Consider the following 16723-nt stretch of genomic DNA (forward strand, 5'->3'; position numbering starts at 1 on the left):
AATTTTCAGCAGAGTTCTGTTAAAAAACTATGTAGACTTCCCCTTTTCTGCGGCGTTGCACCGCGATTCACAATGTCTTTTAATCGATTTATATTTAATTTTTTTACTTTCTGAGGCGGTGTAACATAGTTTCTAGTGATTTTTGCTTTCTTCGCTTCTGTTTCTTTCTGTCCTTCCACAATATTTTCTGCACTTAAATTCAAAATTCCAGAAATATTTAAACCAGCAGTTTTATCTTTGGTCTTTCTCTTTTTACGTCTTTTTGGTGTTTGGACGCTATCTTCTTTCTGTACTTTTAGCCTTTGTGGTTTATTAAAAGGTATCTTTGTACTTTTCGAACAAACCGAACATTTAAGTACTAATTTATTCATTTTATTTTTTAAACATTTCTGTGCTAAATTTTTACGAACTTTGGGTATTCTTTTGTCATTGTCCTTCATAGACTGTACAACCCTTTTAACAGATCTGGAAAGTGGTTTAGCATGAGATATTCGAATGTTATAATCCACTGTACTCCAAAGTGATCCACAATATTGACACATCACAGAGGGTCCAAAATTTCTAGAAGGTAGTTGTACTCCTTGGCTTAGTCTTCTACATTTTTCTCTGATATTTAAAAACATTAAATCCTTAATATGTGTTGAATTACTTATATCTCTAGACTTAAATAATACTCAATAAAAATAGATACATATTCTGAATATTACATTGAGTTTAAACAATCTAAAGCTTACATGTAAAATGTCTGTAAATTCATACGTTGAGGACAATTTAATTTTGTAATTAATTGATTCACATTCCATAAATGTGTTATTTTTTCCATGTCAGATATTTAAGCATATATGAAATATAACTATTTCAAACCCACTTCAAATTCCACTTCAGTTATTGCAGGATGTTTATGTACATCCAGAGCAATTTATGTACATACAATGTGTCTGTAATGATGGAACATTCCTACTTTGATGATACATTATGATACACAGATTCGTTGGTTGTATTATTACATTTGTAGCATTAAAATTAGGAAAATTGGGTATAATAGGATGGTCAATATTTATTTACTTATTTATTTATCATATAATACAGTACAGAAGAGATTATAGTAAAACAAAAAATGCAAAGAAGGCTAGATACAACAGTTATCATAAAACCTAACCTTAATTGTAACGATGCTTTCCTTTTTAACCCTTTGATAAACACCAAAAATCCATCAAGGATTCCAACCTTATTATATCGTTAATAACTCATTGATTTAATTAATTAATACTTGCCATTTAACGTAATCCTCTCTTTTAACTTCTTTAAACTTACACTGTGGTAACGTGCTTCCAAATTACCGAAAAAGCTTTTAGCACGTAACTGCATGCTTTATATAGATAAAAACTGTTTTAGTTTAATAAACATCATATCAAAACACTTGAAAAAAACAAGGTATCTACAGCCTCTTTGAGATCCGCGGACTACAGGTTAAGAACCACTGATTTAGCTAGTCTACATAGATACATATGTGTTCAACCCAAGATACGGACAAACACAATGACCGTTTACGTCTGTTATTAAAAAGAACTAAACATAACGCATAGTAGTTCGTCAAATGACTTATGTAAAATATATAATCAAATCTGTGACTCACCTTGTAACAGTAAACGTTTAAAGAGCGTGTGTATATATGCATCGAGAAACCTACTCCTGGGCGGAAGCAATCAAATCTCATTAAAGTGTGTCAGTGCGATGTATGATAAAGCGGGACATATCACATGAAAGATTACTCTAGTTTCCGTAAAAATCGTTGATTTTTACAATATCGTGACTAATTAAAAGCGATCATTGTTGTGTTGTCGGAAAAAAAAAAATGAAAAAGAATAACCGCGAAACATGAATACTCAGATACGTTACTACCATACTGAATAACAGTGCAGCCAACGTGTGAAAATGTTGAATTGCCCATAGAATTCCTAAACCAATCTATTAGAGATCTTCGATGTATTAATGCAGGGCATATCTACTCCTGTGGATAGTTTCTATTCTATACACAGACAGAACCACGGAGGGTGTCAGAAAAATTTGTATTTTGTCATCCTTGTCATCAAAGCACCGGGAATACTGTCAAAAACAAAATAAATTATTACAAAACTTTAAATAAATTGCTGTCGTTAAGGGGCAGATTAAGTGTTGAACATGGGAGACGGCAAGGAGGGCGAGCAGCAGCCGTTATTAGAAAATGAAAATAACCCTTTCTACGGTTTACACGGCGTTAATCATACAGGTAAATAATATTCAATCTCGCCCACGATAGGATTAAGGAAATGTTTAATCCGATTGCTTGTCTCACGTATAATACTTGCTCTAGATGAGACACAAACTATAGACACAGTGTCCACAATTGGCCCGGATGAGTTACCTCCTCCATATCAATTGTTCCAACCAGGGGGTACGCCTATGGTTACTTGCAGAGTTTGTCAAGCTATGATAGATATATCTGGTAAAAAAGACCAACATGTTGTTAAATGTTGTCATTGCAATGAGGCCACAGTACGTTCATATACTAGTTTATCGTTCTTCAAAACTTCCTATCAAGACATAAAAGTATTATTTATTTTTATAGCCCATACAAAGTGCACCACCGGGAAAGAAATATGTCCGTTGTCCGTGTAATTGTTTACTAATATGTAAGAGCTCTTCGCAACGTATTGCTTGTCCAAGGCCAAATTGTAAACGCATTATTAATCTTGCTCCAAGCCCAATTACACCACCTGTTCTTTCCATGCCTGGAATGTGTAGAGTAGGCTGTGCTCATTGTCACGACACATTTTTGGTAAGTTTAAACTAGAAATACACTTTTAGCAGAATTCAATTATAACAAGTGCTATGTTTTTCAGTTTAATACATTGCACAATGCTTTGGCACGATGTCCGCATTGCCGAAAAATATCTTCCGTTGGTCCAGACTTTGCTAGAGGTCGGGGTATTGCATTCGTTATTGTTGGACTATTAATTTTAATAATCGCGATAGCTGTGACTGTAAGTATCTTTGAAGCTCATAATACAGTAGTGCCCACTTAAGTGACTGCACTTTTGCCCACCTAAGGGTCCGCGGTTATCTCCACCAATTCTTAGAAGCCAAGCGGCTTCGAACATCGAGCGTATCGAGCGTAATTTGACGCTGGTCGTTATCGATATATTGTATATATGGTTTCGGGTGCCAGCTATTGTATCTCACTCGCACTTATCCTCTTTCCTTATCTCCATTGAATTCTGGGAAGTAACTATGCCCACATAAGTAACTGCAGCCGGTCCCGAGTTTGGTCACTTAAGTGGGCACTACTGTATTTATTTACAAACTTATTTAATAAATATTTAATTTGCATATATTCTAAAATAAATTCAATTGTTATTATTTTATTTCCAGGTTGGGACACATGCATATGCAAAAACTCATGGTGGAGTGTATGTAGCATATGTAGGTATGTATCACATTCTAATTTGATCCTAATTTTCTTTTTAAATTCTACTTATAAAAGCTGCATCTAATCTCGTATTGTAATTTACATAAGAACTACTCTCAATGATATTCGTCCTTTTATCTTTAGCTTCGTGAACGTATTGCTGTTTATAACTTGTGTATTATGACAGTGTACTGTTAAGTATCTACAAATATTTTTAATTATTTTATTATTACAGGTGCATTTTTATTGGCACTTTTGTGCTTTGGGCGCAGCATTTATTATTGTACAATGAAAATTAGTTTAATAGAAGGCCCCATGTAGTCCCCTAAATGACAATCAACAACTAATACTTTAAAACCAATTCCTCTACATCTATGTCGTATAATAATATATTTAGATCAAATGTTTATAGTAATGACAAAAGCGTGTCCTGGTTGGACATAACTGATAGATGTATGCATTCTGACATCTGCATATGCGAGTCTACATTGATAATACTGCTCGTTCGAACATTCTCGCATATGTATTTGTAGATATACATGACGGGTAAAGAGACATATTCGGTATGTGAGAGATTTTCGTATAAGGTAATCTATTTAGAATAACTAGATGAAGATGGGGGTGTCCATTTTAAACACAAAGGATTGTTCCTCTGCACTTTTATATATAGAAGCACAGGACCAATGCAACAGCCCCATTATATTGTTTTCATATATTAAAGTATACTATACATGCTTTCTACATCTACAATAAACATATAAAATGCACATACGTATAAACATAAATAAAACATTCTCGCATGAATATTATTCCAATTATGAACTGCTATACATACAGCTGCAAAAATTGTGTTTCTAAAACTATACTTGCATCGTCATTAAATATCTTTTACAGATCGGTATCGTTTAAAAGACATTTTTGAATTATGTATTATTTGACATGCAAGTAAAATTATATAAAAATACATATATTAAATGTTATTATCTATTTTATTACTATATGTTACTACATAGTCTAAATTATTTTATTGTTTTTTTCCTTTAACCATGAAATAATACTATATTTTAGCTAACAAAACACAGGAAACATTTAAATAGCTTTTCTAATATTTCGATATATATCGATACTTGTATTAAAACGAGTTGTTATTCGTCATGTCAAGCATTTTAATGTAAATTACAATAAATTGCTTGACCCGGTTAATAAAATTCAAAATATTTATCTTGAATATTAAAATTTGTGCATTTTTTTCCGTTTTATGGGATTCCTGTTTATTGAAATAAGTATAACATACGTAATCAAACATAAAACCGTAATCCCTTATTTTCAATTCAAGAACATTATATAATCATTTTTATTGTGAACTACCAAAGTGTGTTCCTTTCATTTATTGTTGCGTATTTAACCTAAGCTTTTTCTAGTAACTTTTGTGAAAGTGCTCTTGACGTATTACACATTCGAATATACGTGTTCGTGTGCAAAATAGCGCCAACAGTGAGAATGATCATACCGATAAAAAGGTATTCCCATTTGTACGTAATTTGTTAATAAACTTTTATGGATTTATCGTAAAACGGACTTGTTCTTCGTGATTTTATAGAGACGGCGAAGTTGAAGAATGGGCGATCATTGAATTACAAGGCGATTTAAAATTTGATTCAGCAGATACTACAAATAAATACATCGGAGACGTACATTTTTCAAAGTCTGGTACACCAATATTCATAATTGGTATTCACGTACTACACGGTAAAGAAGTAGAACTTCCAAAACCATTTGCTGTTTTACAAAAAAAAAATAACGAAACTGATAAAATAGCAGATAATTCTGAGCTACAAGTTGAATACATTGTGAAAGCTCTTGTAACAAAGAAATTGGTGTTCAGATCAAGACCAAAACCTATCATAAAAAATGTTCCAAAATGTAATTAAATTTATTTTCCTAGTTAAATATGATGCACCTACTTTTGGAAAAATAACTTGTTACCAGTAAATCTGTTTAAACAGGTTTAAAAAACATTGTACTTTTATTTCATTGTTACCTTATCTTACTTAATCAAAAATATTAACCTAAATTGAAATATAAATATAAGTGAAGTTAATCCTTCATTTCTCCTTCTTCATCTTCTTCTTCTACTCCTCGTATGTACATTACATTATTACATCTAATTAGAACTTCGCCAAGATTGCCAGTACAGTTTCCATCTATGTGTTCTTCTGTATTAGCTAATTGTAAATTCATATACCCATCGACTGATACTAGATACCCTTTATACTCGTGGCCCCATTTAAGTTTTACCATTACAGGTTTACCTGTCAAACCATTTAGAAATGGTTTTGGGTTTATAGGCATTGTAGCAGCCATGGTATCCGTTTTTGAAGCTTTCTACAAAGAAATTGAGGTTAAGATCATGGGTATAAAATATTATCGATACTAAAGAATTATATTTATTTTAGTATACGTAAAATTTCTAAGGATATTTTTTGCCTATGATACAAATATTGTATACTTACTTATTTAAACAGGTAAAAGTGAAAAAGGTTTTGTCTCGCGGTTGCGTGCCGGGCAGAATCACTGTTTTGAAGCAGTCTGTAACTATATTTTAAATGACTGCCACTACACTAGCAAAATAACCCAACTCATGTAACAAAATTTTCTAAGAATTGTTGCATGTAACGCAATTGCAGTTACTCAAATTATTCATACATTATCATAATTAATGGAATCTCTTGCGAATATGCATATAAGTATAATTTAAGAAACAAAATTTTGGGTATCTAGCCTAATTATAACAAAAAGAAATTTGCCTCTAGTGTGAAGAGTAATTAACTTCTACTAAATATGAATATTCTACCTAAGAAAAGGTGACTAAACTTTCCTTATAAATATTTAATTAATATTGGTTTAATTAGTGTATTTTAATACTCCGAAAATTTGTATCATTTAGGTGGCATGTGCGTACCAAGGAGAATATTGCTCGTGTACGAAGAGATGAAGCAAAAGCTGCAGAAGAAGAAAGAATTATACAGGAAAGAGCTCAAAAGGCTGTAAGTATGAATCAGAATAAAAATATGTTTATTGCTGTTTACATATATAGCAAATGCACTGTTAAGTTTAAAAAATTGTCATTTCGTATTAGGAAACCGAAGCAAGAATTAATTTTCTAAGAGAAACAGCAAGATCAAAGTATGATGGACGAGAAGAAGTATCAAAGGTTGAAATTGTTGCATCTACCTCAAAGCAGGAACATGTCAATTTTTTTGCCGATCTTGAAGAAGGAAAAATTGATTATAATAAACCTAATGCAGAACATGAGAAAGAAAAGAAAGATGAACGAGAAAAATATGAAAAACAAATCGGTTATCTTACATATCTTGGACAAGACACTAATGAAGCAACAGGCAAGAAGAATTGGTACGACGAGTTGCCCGAGAGGCTAAGAGACACTGAGAAAACTGAAGAAGTACAAGTTAAAAAGAAGGCAATGAGTGATCCGATAAATGATATTAAAAAGTACTTAAATATTATGGGAGCCAGCTCTATGGATAAACCTTTGAAAATAAAATCAGAACCTGTTAAACGAGTAAAGCATGATTCAGAGGGCAGTGATTCGGATCACAAAAGCAGTAGATCTTCGAAAAAACATAAACATAAAAAATCTAAAAAACATAAAAAAGAACGACATCACAGTAAGGATAGACAAACTATAGAAAAGTCAAACATAGATATACAAAAATTAAGAGCTGACAGGCTATTAAGAGAACAGAGTGAAAAATTAAAAACTGAAGCATTATTAGCTAAATTAAGAGGAGATCCAGTTCCAGTAGTGGCACCTGAAACACCTCTTAGGCCTACTATTAAACAAAAATATAATTCACAGTTCTTTCCTGAAATTGCTAGACAAAATGCTGAAAGAACACCCAATGTACATTCAGTGAGGGAATAGTGCAAAGTGTAAGTTGGTCTTTATTTAATAATTGTGCAGTAATTTCAATTATTTAAGCATTGAAAAATAATTGCTATTATAATTGTGTAAACATCTATTCGTGTATAAATGTTTAAATAATATCTTGTAAAGTCTATGTCTAGTTACTAATACTGACAATAAAGTATTAATGAGTCATTTACGAAATATATTTCCATGAAAGTTCTATTTTATAAAATGGATTAAAATATACTATGCTTATGAAATGGAAATAAAAAAATAGTCAGAACGAATAATTTTTTAAAATTCTTGTCGAACGGATTGTCGGGTATCCCTCGCAAATCTGTTTGATTATACTAAATTTCTCAGTATCACGTGATGCAAGATGGTGGAATATCACGGATCTCATGGATAACGCGTTAAAATTTGACGTTTATGTCATTTTTTCAATGTTCTTGCTCATTGCTTGACTTAAATTTTTTGCTCGTAAGTAAAACTATTCCCTTCCGCACGCAATGCGTTTGATATTACAATTTAATATTTCAATTTTCCGTTTAAAATCTCGAACCAGACGCTTCCAACGCGCGAGTTGCTTTCGCGAAATATGATTTTCGAATTTGAACAGCTGTGAATGCACTTGACTACAAAAAGATGACAGCTTATATAAATTTATATTTCATACCGTAAAAATAGAACGGCTTTGCTTCGAATGTTAATAAAAATATTATATTTTTTAGCCATGTTACCGCTCGACCTTAAGATAACCTCTTCGCTAATTTGCACAACAATCGCCGTTTTGAAATACGATTTTAAGTAATTTTTTCTATTCCGTGAATTTTATAATATATACATTTGGCATGTTCCGCAAAATATTTAAATCGGAAAGGTAATGTGTAGTCTAAATAGACATAAATACCGAAAATTATTTAGTTAAGTGGAAGGCAATATGATGTTCCATTTATGTACGTTTGATAATTTTAACAATGGTTTTCGAAGCTTTCGAATAACAAACTAGAATGAATATTTGATTTTTCGTTCGTAACTACAATGTTTCGATGCATTTGTATTTCAGACAAAATGTTACTGTTAATTTAAATATCAAGCATTTTTTCCGAAATGAGTTAACCAAATATTATTGTGACCATGAATGAAGAAACAAGCATTGAAGATTCTTCGTATTTAAGTTATGAAGTAAATGGTACTAGATATATTTTGCAACCAATATCAGATCCAACTCTTGACATAGTGAAGTATATATCAACTAACGAGGAGCAAAATGCAATTAATATTATAGATGAAACTCAAGCAGAGAATGAAGAAGAATCAGTTTCTTTAGTTTGCTTAGATGGTAGAGTCTATGCATTTCAAAATGGAGAATTACAAGAATTAGATTTTAGTCAAATTATAGATCAGAATGATCCACAAGAAAGGACAGTTCTATTGTCCAAAGAAGTTGATAATTGTGAAACGCAGTATATTACTAACACAGATTTAGTAATTGGAAATGTCGATGAACAGTCCCAAGAACAATTTGAAGTTATCACAGAACAAAATGAAAAGAATTTTATTGTGGAGAAGCCAAATGTTAATGCTAATGATTTTGTAGAAGTGGTAACAGCGTTTAAATGCAAGATATGTACTTACACAACTCAAGATAAAACGCAATTATTTCAGCACTTTCAAAAAACACATGTGAATCCAAAAGCAGATATGGAAGTGAGTTTTTAAGTTACTCTTCTTGCATTCATTTAACATTTATATTCATACTTTGCTATTTCTATTTTATAGATAAAAGAAGAATTCAAAAATACAGATGAAGTAAAGTTGTTATACATGTGTGGCGAATGTTCTAATTGTTTTCCTTCCATAGAAGCTTGTAAAGAACATATGATAAATGTAATGATTCAAGATATTTTTATTTCACTATGAAAAACTTCATTTTTTGTTAAGAAAATATTATGTAAACTATGCCTGTTGTAGGACCATCAGTTGACAGATACAGGATCTAATAAAGGTGGCAAAGAAAACATAACAGATGATTCAAAAGGTTCTGGTGTATTGGATGAGTGTATGGGCGAGAGTGTTGAAAATAATGATATAAAACGTCAAGTTAAAATTCAGAAGCCTATAAGTTCTGAATATATGCTCAATAAAAAGATGATTGAATTAATGGAAAGAAACATAAAGTAATTATTAAGCCGAGATTTGAAGCTTCCGCGGCCAAAGCATATAAAATGTTTTCTTTCTTTACGATATAAACGTTTTCTCAGGTGTTCATATAGAGGATGTCCGTACAAATTCTCCACGGAAGAAACAATGCAGCAACATGGGCTTTGTCATATAGATTCGCAAAGTGGAATCGCGTTTAAATGTACTGTTTGTCGCGACATGAAATTCACCAAATGGAGGCAGTGCAGCTTACATTTATGGAAAAAACATCAAATTGGTGAGTATCCTGTTTCAGTATTTGAAGAAAGGAATGAATATATTTTACGCGCACTATAAGCGTCTGTTTTAGACATAGGTCTGTTTACTTGTAAAATATGTAAAGCATATAAAAGTGCAACAATGGTGAAACTTTTGACTCATATGCGAGTGCATAGCGAGACCCGCGAGTATGAATGTTCCGAGTGCGGTAAATGTTTCAAACAAGCCAGTCAACTACGTAATCATAGAGTGATGCATTTGGATCGTAAAACATTAGAAGTAACGCGTTGGTACACTTCAAAAAAATGTGATATGTGTGGGAAGATGTATGCAAATTCCAAATGCTTGAAAAGTCACATTCAAGCAGTACATTCGAAACTACGGCCATACGTTTGTAATGTTTGTGGACATTCTAGTGCTAGAAAAGCAATGTTGCAAATGCATTTACGTCAGCATACCGGTGATAAACCTTTCAGTTGCGAGTTGTGCGAATATAAGACTGGTGATCACAATACATTACGGCGTCATATTATGCAACATACAGGTATGTTTTATATAAATGAAACATTCCAAGTAATGCACACATATATTTGACTATTACAAGCATAAGTGATCATTTTAGGATTTAGACCATACAAATGCCCGCATTGTTCTTACACCGCAATACAAAGTAGTAGTTACAAAAATCACTTAAAATCTAGGCATCCTTTACTCTCGGGTTTGTTCACGTGTGATTTGTGCCCTTTTAAAACTGTTAAAAATGAAAGTTATATACAGCATGTGAGAGATCATGAAAAAGGATTGATCAAAACGAATATGCAGAAAAAAGGTATTTTTCAAACTGTTTCGAGTTTTAAAATACATGCTCGTATTCCTAAATACCAACGGAAGATTTTGTATTGGTTCATTTAGATGGTGAAAATGTTGAAGTTTTTCCTGGTAATATCGCAGCGGCGCAATTGATTTATAGCTGCTTGGGTGCCTTCTCAAAAGTCGGAGATACTTTAGAAGCAAACTTAATGTCTTCCTCAACGTCTGCAGATGGTACATCACAAACGATTACTATACAAATACCATCTAAACACCTTGAAGGTTCACTGCCAACGAGAGAAAACGGAGCTAAAAATAATTCGTCGATCGAACAAGAAGATGAAGAAACGATGCATTGTTTTCTAAAAATTCCAAGAGAAGAAGAAGAAAGTATAGATACTGGCGGTATAACTATACCCGCAGAACCGGAGGAATCAGGTGCAACGACAATTAATGTTGATACGTGAAAATATAAAAAGTTAAGTTATTAGAACAAATATTTCTGTATGTTTGGAAATACCGGAAATCTACACGTCGGAAGAAAATGAAAAAATGCTAGTCACACGTTACTTAGATTATAAAGATTAACTTGTTCTTTTTTGATAAAAAAGGAAAAAAAAAAAAAAAAACTAGAATTAATGCTTTAATTTTTAAAAATACTAATTGTGATACTATTTTTGAAATTGTATATCGTATCTACGACGAAAATATTAATAATCCAAATGTTCTATTTGACAAAAAAAAAAAGAAGGAGTAATTTTTGTATGTTGTTTTAAAGTGACGAAAACGTATTTGAAATGTTTAATTACATAATAGAATCAACAATTTTACGATCACGTTAATTAAACGAAAAAGTTATATTTTGCTTTCAAATAACATTTTACAACTGGAAAAATTGAAATTGATTTGGGATGTTTTTATCTCAAAGTTTATTAAAATGTTAAGAATAGTTTGTTATATACTAGAACACTTTTCATATTTTGAATGTATTTATTGATAATTAATAGTAAATTAATAGAAGTGTACATAAAAATTGTAAAATAATAGTGTGGAAATCGTTGTAAAATGTAAATTACAGTATCTCGTATGATTCATAGTAAGATTAAAATAATATTTTACATGATAGACTAAAAAAAAAATGCCGTAGTTTTTTTTTGACTGAATTGGTCGTCACGTAAAAGTAACACTAATTAATATTATGGAAGATGGAATTTACGATTTTCGAGAGTGTTCATATATTAACTGTTGAACTTCAAGAATACGTCCCCACAAATTGATATTTCTATATCAATTTGCTTAAGTGCAAAATTTGTGAGAATGGTAACTGATGGAGTTATGAACATATTATTCTTAAACAATTTAGTAGGATGATTTAAAAATATATCGGTAAATTATAGTATACAACAGATGTCTTTTTATATGCATTTTGTAAGGAGGAGTTTTAAGTGAAATAAAAAGTACTGCTTCTCTCGGAGTAGCCTAAGCAAATTGATACGAGTTATTATTTACAGCTAGTGATTCAAGAAATGTGAGAAGCTCCTTTTTTTCAAGCAGCTGATGTGGAACTTCCTTTAAATTACACATCATATCACAACTAACAGTCCTTGGGCAGTTCACCATAGTAAGCCGTTAAAGCTATTAACCTTCTGTCAAGAAAGTTCTGCTCCACTTCTAGACCACAACCTACACCGGCTAACATGGCAAGCTGTAATATGTATATATATATATGTATATAAAAGTATGAGGTAAATAATGTACAATACATTACATACGTACGAAATTCCAAAATTAAGATTTTCCGAATTTTCTCGGATCATAAAATTACCTGCATAGTATCTGTATTTTTAGGTAGAAAGTAGGCCACATGATTTGTGATTCCCCTTGCTATTTTAAATATATTTATTCCGCCAATGGGTTGCATAATCTTACTGAGATCAAAACTTTCATCCTTGATATATCCAGGCCCTCCCCACGGGGGGCTTAGAAATACAACGTCTCCTATTAAGTTTGGTGCGAGTTGAAAAAAATCCCCAACAATGAACTCTATTCTGTCTTCCACACCATAAATTCGCGCGTTGTTTCGAGCAAATTTAATTTTAACCGGATCGATATCTATCGCTAGTACTGTTGAAGAAAGATATAAATATATTTGTTACTTAAAGTATTTACATACGTACAAGGAAACACGTACCTCTTTCACACGTGAAAGCGAATTGAATAGCGTTTCCTCCTACACCGCAGAATGCATCGATTATGACATCGCATTTGCATCTTTGTGCTATGTGTTCGGCAATTTTTTCTGGCGTCACTGAAAACCAGCTCTCTGGAAAAAAGTTTTTTAGTAGAGATGTTTAAAATATACATACAAATATTAATAAGTAATTTCTGAAATGTTTTAAAAAATTCATCGCGTGTTTTAGTTATTTTATAAATACGAATAAAGAACATACCATGATCCATTTTAATGCCTTGATCGAACTTGCTAAATAGTCGATATCTCTTTAACCAATACTTCATTAACGTCTTGTCAATGTCTATTTCTGCCGGCAAGCTTATATTTCTTTTAGATTGCTTCCTTCGTTTTTTCTTTTGCGTCTTTTTCACGCTATCTTCGTCGGATAATTTCATATTCTGTATCTCGTTATAATTATATTTTTCATCTATGTCCATGTCAGTAATCGATGCATCAATTTTTTCCTTATCTTTTACAGAAAACTGGTTTTCTGATACACATTTTGTGGAGTTACTATCACTTTGGTCGAAGTGTATATTGTTACCTTCTTCGATACTTTTAAAAACATTATCCTGTTTATCTGATACATTCCATGAATCACTCGCGTCATCAATTTGTTTTTTGTCCGCACCTGATTCTACCGAACTTGTGCTTGGTTTACTAAATAAAAGACGTTTCGTTTGCAATTTTGTCTTAAGACTAGGATCGCACTCTTCATCAGAACTCGATGTAAATTGTGCTTTGTAGGAACCTTTTTCAGAGGGTAAATCTGTTTCTGCTGAAGGTACAGCTGGACAGTATGACAAATAATGTTTTACCTTATCTATAGTGTTAGTAATTTCCACTCCATTATCATCAAAGTAAATATGTTTGTTTATTGGTTTGGGTCTGAAGTATTTCATTTTCAATTGTCTATTTTGTAATCTAATATTTCTTTTCCTGTATACTACTTCTCCTTGCATTGTTAATTGCTTGTGGCTTTCATTGAAAGTGTAACCCATTAAAGAAAATGCCTTTTTCACTGTTTCTAGACCCTCTCCTGTTTCATCACAATCGGCCTCGTGGCTTCGTTTCAACGTTATAGGTTTATCATCGTTGGGCTTATCTCCATCTCCCTCGTTAAAATATTTTCGTTGAGTACTATAATTGCTACTGGTGTTAATAGAAATAATTGCACTATTTTCGTGTATAATCGAAGCCTGATCGTTGTTTCTACTCTCGCTCGAATGTTCGTTTTTATTGGATTTTCCGTTTTCACTTTCGGTAGGTACATCGTCTTCTTTCATTGTTAAATTTTGTACGAGGATTCCTACCGAATCCATAATTAATCGTTTGTTCCTTTTTTCTCTCTTAGTGAAAGAATTTGTGTTCGATAAGTTTTTATTTCCGGAACTATTAATTTCATTAAATGTATCTGTTTCTCTTTGTGTAAAATCTTGATGCATACTTTCGCCACGATCTTTATTATCAAATTTGTCGGAATAATTTGGCGCGCCGAATTGAAATCGATCCTTTTTATACCATTCTATAAACAATTCGTAGTGCTTTTGGTACTGTAATTGAAAATTTTCCTTCCATAAATGCTGCCAATACCTATCATTATCTTCCGTTGTATATTCATTATCTTGATCAGAACTAGTGCTTGTTATATTGCTTTCAATGGAACTAGTTACAGAACTGATGAGACTAGATGAATGCATAGAAATAGAGTCACAACTAGAACTAGTAAGTGTCATTTTTGTAACATTTGTCATGGAGTCTGATGTTGCGTTTGTTTTGGCTATCGATTCATTAATAGAATCGCATCTTGTTAAAAGTCTTTCATCTTCTGCATTGGACTGTTGATTATAACTTTCTTCCATGCTAAAAGGGCTTAATGGATTCCATCCATCCCCAGTTTCGGGCGAACCTTCGAAGTTCGTCATCCTCCTTCTATTTTCCTCTGCATCTTTATCATTAATTTCTTGCTTGTTCATATCATCGAATGGAAAGTTAACGCTATACGCGTCTTTCGTTTTTATTTCGTTATCGTTTGTATTATTACTTTTACTAAATATTCCTTCAAAATTTGAGCGTCCAAGTTCACAATTTCTGTGCGCTTGACTAGGGAAACATGTATTTTGTTCTGAGAATTTCTCTATAGTTCCTTTTACTTCCAACTTTTCCTCTCCTATCAAAGGAGCATTTTGTTGAAAATATTCTGGGTTTATGTAATCTGCATATTTTGCAATCCAAGATGTCCAAATTAATTGTTCACCGTTTAAAGACCAATACTTCTCCCATGCAACGTCCATCACACTTTTAATTTCAGAATACATAATGTAAGGGGTAACTTGAGAATTATGACCATATGTATATGTGACATCTTTGTGATAAGTCTGTGCACTATTAGCCGAATCATTTTGTAAGGTGCTTTGTACCTCGGGATCTTTGTCTCCCAAAATGAATGATGGGCTTTCTACATGAAATTTCTTTTCATTACAATTGGATGGATTAATACTTAAAACTTTGATATTTTCTGCAAGATGATCCGATGAGTGAATGTTTGTTGTTTCGAATCCAAAATCTGAGCGCTTATTTTCTTGATTCTGTGGAAGTACATTCACTTTCTCAAATTCATCTTCCAGTTCAGTCTCTGTAGTTTGGAAAGTCTTTCCATACGATGCTAAAAGGTTCTGTATACTTTTAGCCTCATGTTGATCATGATATTCTGATAGGTCTGCACCCGAATCGGATTGGTGCAGACCCAATTTTTGGGTGAGGGAATGCGCAGCAGGTCGATGTGCAGAGTCACGAACAGAGTCATGTTCATCTGTGGAATAATTGTTGTCTGTGTGTGATGCGCTGCAGTAACAGCTCACTGGTTCTTCCTAATTTTAAGGATGAAAAAATATGTGCTTGTTCAAATAAATATCTAATATAATACTGTGATATCAGACTAGCTGGAATTAATCAAGTACTTTAGTAACAAAAAAAAAAAAACAAAAATTAAAATATAATCTTACATCATGCTTTTCATTGGATTGTGCTTCTATGGTAGACCTTTTATGAAGATCTAACATTTCTCCGACACAATCGCCCTCAACATCTTCACCTTCACTTGCATCCTCTAAAGCAAGGACAGTGTATACTTCTGGGATTCTGGAAACAAAAAGTAATAAATTATTTTCGTATAATTATTTCTCGTAAAAATACATCTACGAGTGTTGGGAGCTTAACAAGGGCCCAGTATCCTATTTCCTTGTTTTTGCAATTATCACGTGGTACGCATTGTTTGTTTTCGATACTTCGAGAAATCGAACGTAAGAATAAAGAAACATGTTTATGAATTACTAATTGCTTTAGAGGGCAAATAAAAAACGAAAACAAAATATACGCAGACGATGCTGTCGTACTTCTAAAACGCGTTTAACAAAGCAAACAAAAAAATATATATTTTTCGACTATATATCATGACCCAGGTTATTTGAGTGGGTGTCAAGGTTAGGTCAAATGCCACACTACTGATCGATAAACGTAAAGATTTTTTTATTTTACAAGGGACAATAAAATTGGCACAAAGACGAGATGTAATAGCGATACCACAACATTTGGAAGGATAACGAACGCATACTTTGTGGGTGTATTTACCGAATAAATACTCTACTGCAAAGGCAATAAATGTGAGTATCAGGGTCAGAGAACTCTAACTGTTCCCCGATGTACACGTCGGCTAAGGGTTCCCAAAAGTGGTCGCTCATGCCGAAAGAAAATCTTTAATTGGCTACTTGCTCGTGAATCGTCACAACACCCACATGTCTTGCGCTCAGATTTTTATAACTCCCCCATGTAAAAACAATCCGCCATTTCTTCGACGGCACACCATCGTGAAGTTACGTGC

General features: G+C 32.6%; 7 protein-coding genes across 11 annotated transcripts; 4 read left to right on the forward strand and 3 right to left on the reverse strand.

The window, feature by feature from the left end:
• Nucleotide 1: 1 nt before the first annotated feature.
• LOC122402739 lies at nucleotides 2-1774 on the reverse strand. Of its 2 annotated transcripts, none has more exons than XM_043405771.1 (3): nucleotides 1637-1774; nucleotides 735-938; nucleotides 2-606 (listed from the first exon to the last, which is right to left on the reverse strand). In XM_043405771.1, exons 2-3 carry the CDS (start codon nucleotides 821-823, stop codon nucleotides 6-8), a joined length of 690 nt encoding a protein of 229 aa, XP_043261706.1. In that variant the 5' UTR covers nucleotides 824-938; nucleotides 1637-1774; the 3' UTR covers nucleotides 2-5. The 2 variants fall into 2 exon arrangements, with proteins under 2 accessions (XP_043261706.1, XP_043261715.1); XM_043405780.1 differs by lacking the exon at nucleotides 1637-1774 and adding an exon at nucleotides 1160-1293.
• A 357-nt stretch (nucleotides 1775-2131) lies between these two features.
• On the forward strand, nucleotides 2132-4335 carry LOC122402714 (type 1 phosphatidylinositol 4,5-bisphosphate 4-phosphatase). The gene is made up of 6 exons (XM_043405734.1): nucleotides 2132-2269; nucleotides 2354-2535; nucleotides 2609-2818; nucleotides 2883-3023; nucleotides 3412-3466; nucleotides 3684-4335. The coding sequence occupies exons 1-6, from the start codon at nucleotides 2182-2184 to the stop codon at nucleotides 3767-3769; spliced, it is 762 nt and encodes a 253-aa protein (XP_043261669.1). The 5' UTR covers nucleotides 2132-2181; the 3' UTR covers nucleotides 3770-4335.
• A 470-nt stretch (nucleotides 4336-4805) lies between these two features.
• Nucleotides 4806-5459, forward strand: LOC122402849 (chromosome transmission fidelity protein 8 homolog). The gene is made up of 2 exons (XM_043405993.1): nucleotides 4806-4968; nucleotides 5049-5459. Exons 1-2 carry the CDS (start codon nucleotides 4949-4951, stop codon nucleotides 5377-5379), a joined length of 351 nt encoding a protein of 116 aa, XP_043261928.1. The 5' UTR covers nucleotides 4806-4948; the 3' UTR covers nucleotides 5380-5459.
• A 47-nt stretch (nucleotides 5460-5506) lies between these two features.
• On the reverse strand, nucleotides 5507-6289 carry LOC122402862 (small nuclear ribonucleoprotein F). The gene is made up of 2 exons (XM_043406019.1): nucleotides 5962-6289; nucleotides 5507-5833 (listed from the first exon to the last, which is right to left on the reverse strand). Exon 2 carries the CDS (start codon nucleotides 5810-5812, stop codon nucleotides 5546-5548), a length of 267 nt encoding a protein of 88 aa, XP_043261954.1. The 5' UTR covers nucleotides 5813-5833; nucleotides 5962-6289; the 3' UTR covers nucleotides 5507-5545.
• Nucleotides 6290-7394, forward strand: LOC122400743 (leukocyte receptor cluster member 1 homolog). The gene is made up of 3 exons (XM_043402366.1): nucleotides 6290-6312; nucleotides 6396-6495; nucleotides 6588-7394. Exons 1-3 carry the CDS (start codon nucleotides 6290-6292, stop codon nucleotides 7392-7394), a joined length of 930 nt encoding a protein of 309 aa, XP_043258301.1.
• LOC122402401 (zinc finger protein 62-like) lies at nucleotides 7338-12418 on the forward strand. 4 transcript variants are annotated; one of them, XM_043405166.1, is made up of 9 exons: nucleotides 7753-7859; nucleotides 8446-9089; nucleotides 9162-9269; nucleotides 9354-9559; nucleotides 9644-9819; nucleotides 9892-10344; nucleotides 10423-10629; nucleotides 10713-11088; nucleotides 12122-12418. In XM_043405166.1, exons 2-8 carry the CDS (start codon nucleotides 8517-8519, stop codon nucleotides 11075-11077), a joined length of 2088 nt encoding a protein of 695 aa, XP_043261101.1. In that variant the 5' UTR covers nucleotides 7753-7859; nucleotides 8446-8516; the 3' UTR covers nucleotides 11078-11088; nucleotides 12122-12418. The 4 variants fall into 4 exon arrangements, with proteins under 4 accessions (XP_043261110.1, XP_043261101.1, XP_043261117.1 ...); XM_043405182.1 differs by lacking the exon at nucleotides 12122-12418 and having other exon boundaries at nucleotides 8446-8571; nucleotides 8668-9089; nucleotides 10713-11163; XM_043405175.1 differs by lacking the exons at nucleotides 7753-7859; nucleotides 12122-12418 and adding an exon at nucleotides 7338-7402 and having other exon boundaries at nucleotides 10713-11163.
• LOC122402211 (trimethylguanosine synthase) lies at nucleotides 11665-16681 on the reverse strand. Its single transcript, XM_043404817.1, has 6 exons — nucleotides 16474-16681; nucleotides 15849-15984; nucleotides 13061-15713; nucleotides 12802-12933; nucleotides 12436-12734; nucleotides 11665-12315 (listed from the first exon to the last, which is right to left on the reverse strand). Exons 1-6 carry the CDS (start codon nucleotides 16581-16583, stop codon nucleotides 12205-12207), a joined length of 3441 nt encoding a protein of 1146 aa, XP_043260752.1. The 5' UTR covers nucleotides 16584-16681; the 3' UTR covers nucleotides 11665-12204.
• Between the last annotated feature and the right edge of the window lie 42 nt (nucleotides 16682-16723).

This window comes from Colletes gigas, unplaced genomic scaffold (genome assembly GCF_013123115.1).
Source record: "Colletes gigas isolate AHSC1104 unplaced genomic scaffold, ASM1312311v1 Colletes_gigas_Sc00002, whole genome shotgun sequence".
NCBI classification, from domain to species: domain Eukaryota; kingdom Metazoa; phylum Arthropoda; class Insecta; order Hymenoptera; family Colletidae; genus Colletes; species Colletes gigas.